Source organism: Rhipicephalus microplus, chromosome X (assembly GCF_043290135.1).
Source record: "Rhipicephalus microplus isolate Deutch F79 chromosome X, USDA_Rmic, whole genome shotgun sequence".
In the NCBI taxonomy this organism is placed as follows: domain Eukaryota; kingdom Metazoa; phylum Arthropoda; class Arachnida; order Ixodida; family Ixodidae; genus Rhipicephalus; species Rhipicephalus microplus.
In genome coordinates, this window is record NC_134710.1 from 427,158,536 (window position 1) to 427,169,040 (window position 10,505).

A 10,505-nucleotide genomic window follows, 5' to 3' on the forward strand; every position below is an offset into this window, starting at 1 on the left:
GTTGGCATTCAATGACCACATGACTGGCTAAAGCCAAAAGGACATGTCGTCAAACATAGCCTTCGAGATCAACCATTGTGCGTGTATATTGGCCCTGGCTTGACATCCCTCCATAGCTAGTTCAACATTTCAGTGCTGGCAACCTAGCAAGTGTATTGTAAACATCACTGATAGCATGTCATGGCGTATGCGCCGCAACCGATCTGAGTCCAAAAAGTCGAACAATGCGCTGTGAGTTGTTCGAATTTTCGGTCGTCAGTTTTCATTAGCTTAAATGGGGCGAGTTGCGGGGCCGTGATGGTATCCAAAAAACGAGCGTGTCTGAATTTTCAGTGAGCGCATAAATGGTCGGCGACCTATATGGGGGTTTGTTATATTTTGTGCATTTTGATAGCATCTAATTGATTGTGTGAACATAGTCTCGTGTTGAGTAGCCTGTAGAGGAGCCTGCTTTTTTTCATTGTTTGATTGAATTCTAAAGTGGTCTTAATTCTCTTAGCTGTTATATTTTTAAGTATCTTGTTGACAATAGATAGTGAGCTAATTGGCCTGTAATCCTTCAAGTCGTTCATTTTCTTTTTATTTTGCATTAAGATGATATTGGAACTCTTTCAAAATTTTGATACCCTCCCACTGTCAAGATACTTTTTATTCAGTGTGGCTAGTTTATCTAACACAATCAGTCCACCATTTTCAACAAATCTGATGTTACCAGTAGCTTTGCGTCTTTGCATTCCCTCCAAGGCTTTCTTTACTTCCTTGTTGTTACTGGTAGTATGTCGTATTCCTCTTGGCTATTACTATTTTTTTCATTATTTCCCCTGGTTGGCCCAGCTATCTCACAGATCTCTGTAACGCTCCTCAGCTACTTTAACTAACCTGTTCGTATTGGTGGTGATGTTACCTTCCTTCTGACGTTACCTTCTACGCACACATAAAATGTTGCAAACACAAGCATTGTGTCTTGATTGTGTTTTTTTATTGTGATAGCAATTATATGGACACTCTCCGCTGGATTTGGCCGTTGGCGTTGTCGTCACTCACCGTATATGTATACGTATCCGTATATATGAAAACTCAAGAAAGAAAAATAATCCAGGAATACACTTCGGCGTTCGGAATCGAACCTGGAATCTCTGAAACATGAGTGCCAGGCGTTAACCACTCTCGCTAAAACAGTAACTGTGAACTTCGATCATAATGGTCGCTGGTGCACAAGCTATCTCAGCAGACATCAGCAAATGGCTTGTATACGGGCTGTCTTTTAACTGCTTACTTCGTGTTGAGAAGATGGACAGCAGCCCTAGAGCAACCATATTTCCTTACACCAGTCTTTTGCACAGTTACATGAGATCAGATCCAAAAGAGTTAACTGCAAGCCTTACTATGTATAACTTTAAAGTTTGTTGCTATCGCATTCATTGCTTTGCCCTTGTGGCAACACTGCGTTATTGGGGGGGTCTTTTAATATGAACATGTTAGGTGAGTTTTAGCGGCCCTAATCAAGTCGCAACATTGGCTGCGTTTTATATGCTGAATAATTCTAAGTGCGGATACAAATGATTTCAAAGTAAGAGTTATTAGGTTAGGTATTATTTAAATAGAGATTGAAGCTCGAATATTCACACACCCCTGCGGTTATGTGGTGCGATTACACTTAATAAATCAATAGATATTGCCTGTTCATAAATTGTGTGGTTATAAGTGAAATGGCCTGTTTTTATTTGGCAGATTACATTTTATAAGAATGGGGAGTGTGCTGGAACAGCTTGGAAGGATATTTATGAAGGAATGTACTACCCAGCTGTGTCTCTTTACAAGGGGTGCACGGTAAGCCCTTTTTCATACATTTTTCTGTTACGTACTTGAAATATTTTCTTGAACGGACTTGCATAAAAACTTTTATAAAGGCTTTTTGTCACAGTCTACTGGTGATTGGAATAATGTAGTTTTGATAACGCATTTTGTTCATATTCACAGAAGAAACTATGTATAAGAATATTTTTTATGTCATTCATAGAAATAGAACATCATTAGTTTTCATGGTGTGAAGTAGAAGGTGCAGAGACAACGGATGAAATGGTAGACACACACAGGCCGCCTTGTGTGTGTGTTTTCATTTGTCTTCAAATCATGCAAAAACAACACGCCCAGTTGTCCACTTTCACATAGTAAGTTCTCCTTTCACATGATAATCCAAATTTCAAAGGGGGACATCTTGACTGCCACAATAGTTTTTTTTTTTTTCACTGCGTGGCACGAACACACCATTTTTGCCACTTTTCCATCTGACACAGCAGCTGTTCTCCTTGTTTTATATAGCTGATTTGTATAACATTGAAAAGTTTGTTCTTTGTACATTTGAAATATGACTAATAAAAAACAAGTCAACCATTACTATTTGAAGATGGACAGGCAAGGATGAGCAGTTACACAGTTTGGGCTGACTGTGCCTCAGCTATGACCATATTCTGAAAAATCTGCTACACTTACAGCACTGTTTCTTGCGCAGCTCATTCAAGACATATTTATCTATTTTGTCAACATAAGAAATGGATTTAGGACTTCTGCTTTATTGTTACTCATTGTTTTAAAACAGCCAAATTTAGTAACTTTACTTGTAAACTGTCCCCTAACTACTCGCTAGAGAAAGTCTATTTTTAGATAGATAACATTCCCTAAAGGAGTGCCCAATTTCATTGATCTATGCATGCTCATTTTATTGCTAAATTCATCTAAATTTGGCAGTATTCTCAATCATAGGCTGACAAACTTACTCATTAGTTGACTCACTCAGATCAAGCCGCGAGTCTGGATCTGACTGAGTCTGGATGAGTAATGTTTCAGTGAGTTTAAGTCCGACTGAGTTCGAACCACGAAATATATTTCATTAGTGTGGCTAAGTGAGCTTCAAAAGTTTTTCCCATGCATGTTCTCAATACATGGACCTATCTTGGCCCATTTTTATGGAAGGCTTCTAAAGTTCTATGGCTAAATTTGCGCAAAGACAAACTAGAGCCCCAGATCTATTTCGTCAACATAGCATTTTTCAATAAAGTCAGCAGAAATGTGAAATGAAGCTCATAAATTGTCTTAATTCGGGCTTTGTCTTAATGTCAAAAACCGCGGTATTCTCCAAACTGCGCTGAAATCTCGGCATGTACATAGCTTAATATACAATGGTTCCGGTCTGCTGATATAACTATATGCACGAATCATACGTAAATTATGCAGGACCACTGAGAAATTGGCATTTTTTTTCTCACTGCAATGAAATACTTTCCTCTAGTGCCATTGAATGTCACTGTGTTCGTCGGGACACAGTGACGTTCAATGGTAGCCTTTGGCCGAGAATTTCAGGCACGTGCCTCTAGGCTTGTGCTGCTGCACTTGACGGCTGGAACCAACAGCTGTTCGCTTCTTATCTGTGTAATGCATGTTGCTGTGCATGCGACCGAACATCTCTCTATCTTTGCACAACCAGCTGCGCATTCCGACACTGAGTGTCGCAGTAAGCAGCTGGCCAGTGAGGCAGTATTGTTCTACAGCCAGCAAACCAACAGCAAACTGTAGTGGTTTGCAGCGTTATTGTTTCTTGCGTGCCCCGCAGCGGACGGGGACTAGTGAGGGTGGGTTTAAGAGGGAGAAATAGAGATCTTGAAGGGGAGAGAAAAAAATCCCCTGATAATTGGCTCATTTCTCCAAACATTGACGGTACGCTTCACTTCCCCTCCCGGCTGCTGACCCGCAGGTCGCGGGTTCGATTCCCGGCTGCGGCGGCTGCATTTCCGATGGAGGCGGAAATGTTGCAGGCCCGTGTACTCAGATTTGGGTGCACGTTAAAGAACCCCAGGTGGTCAAAATTTCCGGAGCCCTCCACTACGGCGTCTCTCATAATCAAATTGTGGTTTTGGGACGTTAAACCCCACAAATCAATCAATCAATCAATCAATTCACTTCCCCTCCTTATCCAATGTGGTGCGCCAGCCCAAGTTTAGAAGTTTGACCCCTCAGAAGCATTGTCCTTTTGTTCCCGACTTAGTGGCTTCATTTGGTGTCTCTAGAGGAACTAGTGGCAAGATGGCAACAGTGGAACCTCCACCTTAATAGATTGCTATAAGGTGCTCTAAGAAACTGAACAAAATGTTTGACATGCTTTCAGCATGGTGTGATAATGTCGGAGTGTGGAGCTTTCAATGATGGCAGTGCGTTTGCTTTCCGTAGATCTATTATATGTTTGCAAACAGCGGCAGGCACCATCAATATACCGTAATTACTGGAATCTAACGCGCACCTTTTTTCCGGTTAAGCGAGTTCATAAATCGCATGCGCGTTAGAATTGAGTACGAAAAAAAAATGAATACGGTCATTCTATTGCCATCGGCATTTCCAAAATGGCCGCCCCCTACGTGCGTCAGCATGGCGCGTCGGCCATTTCTGCCTATGTGTTTCCCGTGTGCGGCACTTCGTACGTGTGCTGAGTAGTGCATTAGTATCGATGGCATGGAAGGGCCGACTCCAAAAACTCGGGTGCATCACGATGCTGCTTTTAAAAGAAAAGTCATAGCGTGTGTAGAAACGGGCGGCAATGGGCCGCATCGCGGCCGTTCGGAGTTCCCGAAACGTGCGTGCGGGACTGGCGGAAACAAAAGCAGAAGACTGTCGACAGCAAAGCTTCATGCAAAGGCTTCAGTGGACCACAGCAGGGTCGGTTTCCGCAAATTGAAGAGCTGCTCGGCGAGTATCTGCTTGAGCAGCGAGTGGCACAGCGGCCCGTGACGACAGAACTGCTCCAAGTGCGGGCTATGCAATTAGCCTTAGAAAAAGGTCTAATGCGGAGCCAGTTTAAAGAGAGCAGGTGCTGGCTAACTAACTTTATGAAGAGGAAAGGCTTTTCCCTTCGAAGGGGAACGGGCATATGCGAAAAGTTTTGCGGAGGAGTACGATGAAAAGCTTCACAGTTTTCAGAGGTTCGTCCTAAACTTGCGTAAACTTGTGGCACGACAACGGCTACCTGCTAGGGCAAATCGGGAATGCCGATCAGACGCCTCTTTACTTCGACATGCCTGGCACCACAACCGTCGAGAAGAAGGGGGCGAAGCAAGTTCGCGTGCTGACATCGGTCCACGGTAAAACTACAGTGACGGCAATGCTCTGTTACACGTCAGATGGGCACAAGCTTCGCCCGTACCTCGAGTCATATTTAAATGGAAGACGCTCCCGAAAGGAGTCGTTTTTTCGAGTGGTGTGATCGTGCGGGCCATCGAGAAAAATGGGTGTGCATTGCAATCGATGTCTTACTTTTTTTTTTTGTTGTGGAAATTGGGTGCGCGTTACAATCGAAGGCGCGGTAGAATCGAGTAAATACGGTATGTAGGTTTGTTGTAGCCACATTGCAGCACATTGGCTCCGCCCAGCCATCCCAGCTAAAAGTGCGCCATCATTCTTAGTGGTCCCGTGACAACTGGTGCAGCAGGTGCGAAAGCTGCCTCCTAGCACACCACATCGGGACACTTTCCACATGTTTACAAGCGTTGGTTGCAACAGAGAAATTTGCAGTGGCTGTAAGAGGGGCTTTGAAATGAATATATGAGCCATGTTGACGTGTAGCACTAGATTTGAGATTCCATCAAAACATGAGGCATGTTAACGACAAGAATGTGGCTCATTTGCAAAATGTTATCGCTTTTGTGCCAGTCTGCGTCACACATGTACATGTTAATTTCATAAATAATGCAAGAACGACAGACCCAGTTCAGAAATAGGCTCTAGGGTAGGATATATACAATATACAAATGCGGTGTAAAAATACATAGCCCTGAATTGTTGTGATAAATCCTCGCATATAACAAATGTGCAGGAGAAGTTATTCACGCAAACAACAAGGGCATTCTCAGTGACACAATCATTCGCAATACGCTTAGGAGAATGCTTCAACTACATGCTGGAAACAATGCGGTTACGTAGCGGCTGCCAGATTCATGCCTCAATTTATATGCTCAAGGCTTAAATGCGAAATGCCTGCAGACCATAAACAGACTCTGCAAGTTTCCTGAGTGCTGTTTTTTTTTTTGTGAATTATCACAGACATAAAAATATTGGAAGTGTACCGCAACCAGAACAGCTCTGCCCAATACACTTCTGTCAGGTCTGTCATTGCAGTCGTATATAATCATTAAAGGCACAGTCAAAGTCACCCTTTCTTTTGCTGCTGCTTTAATGAACCGTGCCCGTACAAAAAGAAACACATGCTTTATGACCGAGTGAAACCTTTATTTCACTTGATTATAACAAAATATTTTTTTAACAATCTAAGACTTCTGCAGTTATAGCAACAATGGTAACCACGAAAAAATCTTTGTATATGGCAATGCTAAGCACAACATTAACGTGCTTTGAGGTAAACGTGTTCGATATGCTTCCACAGAAGGCTTACTACAAGAAATGTGGTACGGCACATTACACTGACAAACGCTTGACAGAGTTAATTGATATGCCTCCACAGAAGGCTTACTCCAAGAAATGTGGTACGGCACATTACACTGACAAACGCTTGACAGAGTTAATTGTTTTTGCTGGGTGCCGCTCCAAACATTACTGAAGATGCGGTGTCGAAGGCAAATTCTCATGTTTTACAGCTGCGGCTAATTATCTTGTGACAGTTTTCGTGAACAGAAAATTGGAAAAAAGATCACCTAGCGCATCCTTCTTGTGCCTTTTCGTGGAAGTAACTGTGACAGCTCGTTGGTACACTGTTTTTTTTTTTCTTCTTCTTTGCACGACGACAAAAAGCACACGCACTAGTGAAAACACAGCAGCAACTGGTGGGCACGGCGGCTTTTGCCTACCGCGTCAAACTAAATGCCCGACAACAGGGCCACCGCATTTTCATGACATGTGTCCAGCAGAATTTATCTATAGCTGTTGTAAGGCTGAAGGGGGAGATTGGCCCCAACTTGTTCACTGGGCCATGCTAGTGGTGCATGCCTAGAGCTACTCCAACCATCAGTTCATCCGAGGTGTGAGTATCTGAAGGGATGGAGAATAAGCACTGACCCGGTAAACCAACACACCACTTGCACATACAAATGATATGTGGTGGGCTCGTCCTGTCAGATTTGTGCCTTCGTCGTGAGTTCCCTTCAGTGTACAGATTGTTCTTTGTATTTGGCGTTGGTTTTAAAAACAATGGCACGGGCTGTGCAAAGGTGTAGTAGTGGCAAAGGTGTAGTAGTGGCAAAGGTGTAGTAGGTCTAGTAGATACGCTAGTAGTGGATAACGAAGGTAAAAGTACAACAAGTGGTAGGAAATTTTAGTAGAAATATACAATACCGTATTTACTCGCGTAATCATCAGACTCGTATAATTCTCGCCCCCCCCCCCCCCCACATTGGCCAATAAAAATACGATTTCTTTTTTTCCTCGAGTAATTATCGCACCCCCGAAAACTGCTGCAATAATGTCGTCTGCTCGTTACAACCACTGATGATGATAGCAAGTGCCGTCTGGCGCCATCTCTTAAGCATCAAGCGTACTATCATTGCACGGAGATTCAATCCAATTCAATCCAAGCGAAGCCAGAAGGGCAAGTGCGCGTTGCGGCATGTTTTATACCTTGTGTCGGTAATCTTGTCACGTTATGGGGCAATACTGATGCTACACGGCAGCTTTTAAGTTGAAAGTGATAGATCATGCGCTAAACAATGGCAACAGGGCCGCCGGAAGGCCCTTCGGCGTCTACGAGTTTTGTGTTCGCTACTGGTGATGGCAGCTGAAAGCCACCAAGACGAGTTGGGCCTGCCATGTGCGTATAAAACTGGGATTGATGGTAAACTTTATTTCTTCAAAAGGACACTGTGGACGATTGTTAAATAGCTATCAGCTCAATACACACGTCCTACGCTTACATTTTGTGTGCTTCCGTTGAGCGAGGAACGCCACCGCTACGCCCATAATGCCCGCAAGCTTTGCGTATGGTATTCTGATTCCCAACTAATTGCTCGCACTTATTGTGTCTCAAATAAATCTTGCCTTGTGTTGAACCTGTGCTTTTATTGTTGAGGTAAATTTTAATTAGTACTTTTCAAAGCTTGCTGTTAGTTGCTGGTGTGAGAATCCCGATTTCCGGCCACTTCGTTTTTTTTTTTCGCTCTGTACGTTTTCGTGGAATGTTTTCCCCACGTAATTATCGCGCCCCCCAACTTTGCATCGGTTTTCCGCAAAAAAAAAGTGTGAGAAATATGCGAGTAAATACGGTATATGATTACAAAAAATAAAATAGAAGATTTGCAAAACAGCAGATAAATTATGTTAAAGGTTGTCAAATGATTTTATTTTAAAAAGTTAGTTATAATTTTTAAATGATAAAGAAATGATAATTATTTAAAAGGCTGTCAAATGAAAGGGAGGGGAAACTGTATTACTCGAGGCAACAAAAGAAACCCAATTGTGTGATGCTTACGACCAATCAGCACCTATTGATTTCGATGACACATTGGGGGCTTGCCATGTTTTAGGTGTGCCAATGATATATTGAAGTCATTGGTCTCATTTGCATCCATAGAATGGGGCCGAGTGACTAATTTGGACTCGCGGTACATTGGGGTCATATACTGCCAAATAGCTAGCTGTATTATTCTTTATTCAATGGCTCCTGCTTAATTTTAGTCCCTAGACAATTAGGGCGATTTAATTGGTTCCATCAGCGTCAAAATAGCTTTAAGTCGATTGTATTTTCGGTTCTAGGTGCGTCTGAACTTTGGGCCAAACTTCAAGCACAAGCCAAAGGATGTATCATGCATGGGAGTGAGTACAGAATTACTTCATTTCACTAGTGGGCCTGCCTTAGAACATAAGCTTCGCCCACTTCAACTTTGCACAATGCATGGTTCCCACTTGTCAGCTCGACTAGGATGTATAAGTAGTGCAAAGTCCAACTACCCTTCTCAATTGGCTGCAAACCTATTGGGGATCCAAACTTAATTCTCGAGCACATTGTATGTATTTTACTCATGTAACCCTGAGAAAAACAACCAAGAACTTCTTCATTGATCCAACATACTTGTCATGGGCTCACTTGACCCTTAGAAGAAATAAAGGTGAGCGCTACAGCAGCACACTACCACAATGTGTCTTTGATACCACTACCGCACTGTACGTAAACTGCTCCAACCAAAAATGGGTAATTTGAAATCTTTGTTGCCGCTTTCTATACTGTGAGAGCCATGCTGTTGCGATAAGCGTAACTAATTGCTCCAGCTCGATTCATTGCATCATGGCAGAAACTGGTAAAATATTAGCTTAAAGCTTTCATAGAACAAACTTGTCCTTTTTCATGAGTATCATTTCACACGTGGTACTTAGGAAGTGGTTTATTTTAATAAAGCTGTCTACTTTTGTATTATTATTTGTGCTGTTGCTACACCAGACTGCCACAATTTAAAGCCTGCTGCATTCTGCTAATTTTCTATAAAAACTGGTAAATCTGCACCCTGTACAAATATCAAGCTGCAACATTCAGAGACGGAAGCAGCTGTTTTAGCAAGGATTGTCCAATTCCTTAAAGGGGCAGGCAGCATGGGAGCCAACAGGTTCGCAGCACATGCTGTTGCCTGAGCCATGCTAAGCAGCAGCACAAGCAGCAATACATAGGCCTGGTTCACGGAGCATGCAACAATCTGAGCCAGGCCTAGCAGCAGTTTTCAGCACAAACAGCTATACTGGAGAGCACTAGATTGGGAGAGCAGGTCCTCTGGAGCGAGCGGCCAGTGGCACTGGTGGAGCAAAAAGCGCGGAAAATTCGCAATGGTGCTGCAGTCGCCTTCACCTGAAACTCCGGCTCATCCAGGCTGTTGGGCTGGTAGAGCAGTGGCTAGCAGCGCCAGTGGCGACTGCGGGAGTGCTGAGCTGTCGTCTGCCTGGTGCGACATTGTCTGCTCAACGCACTGCTGTTCGCGCGTTGTTTTTACAGTTTGTTCGCTAGGTACTTTCAGCTTTCTTAGTGCTAAACAAAAGAATCAAATACAGTGAAGCTAGCCTTCCTGCCGTTAGGCACGAGCACTGTGTTCAGCAAAATTACCATAGTGCCTTCCGTTAGTTGTATTATTTGCGAAACGTTGTGCGATGCCGTTCACAGCTTTGCACGAACGCTGCTGCAACGCTGCGGGATACGCTTGAGATGCAGCTGATGCACGACGGCTGGAGACCGTGAAGCAGCCGCCAGTGGCCGTAACCAAGGCAACATCAACGGTAACCATGGTAACCTTCAGGTGAAGGTGACGGCAATACCACCTGAATTATCAGAAAAAGATGCCTCAGCGCGAAGCCCTGTGTGGACCCACTCCTTCATTCTAGTACACTCTAGATATGCCTACGCTTGGTGCTCATTACTTACAAAGCCAAGCAACAGCTTGCAGTCCAAGCAGCAGGGCAAAGCCGTGGCTCACAGCCCATGCAACAGTCTGAACCAGGCCAAGCAGCAGTCACAGTGCAAGCAGCAACACGTT

The 10,505-nt window shown here is 43.6% G+C and overlaps 1 protein-coding gene across 1 annotated transcript in view; it reads left to right on the plus strand.

The window, feature by feature from the left end:
* The window catches only part of LOC119160927 (set1/Ash2 histone methyltransferase complex subunit ASH2), a 208,662-nt gene that overhangs the window by 182,582 nt on the left and 15,575 nt on the right, over positions 1-10,505 (plus strand). The window contains exons 14-15 of the mRNA XM_075880414.1: positions 1,732-1,830; positions 8,746-8,805. Coding sequence (XP_075736529.1) covers positions 1,732-1,830; positions 8,746-8,805 — 159 coding nt within the window. The remainder of the gene's footprint in view (positions 1-1,731; positions 1,831-8,745; positions 8,806-10,505) is intronic.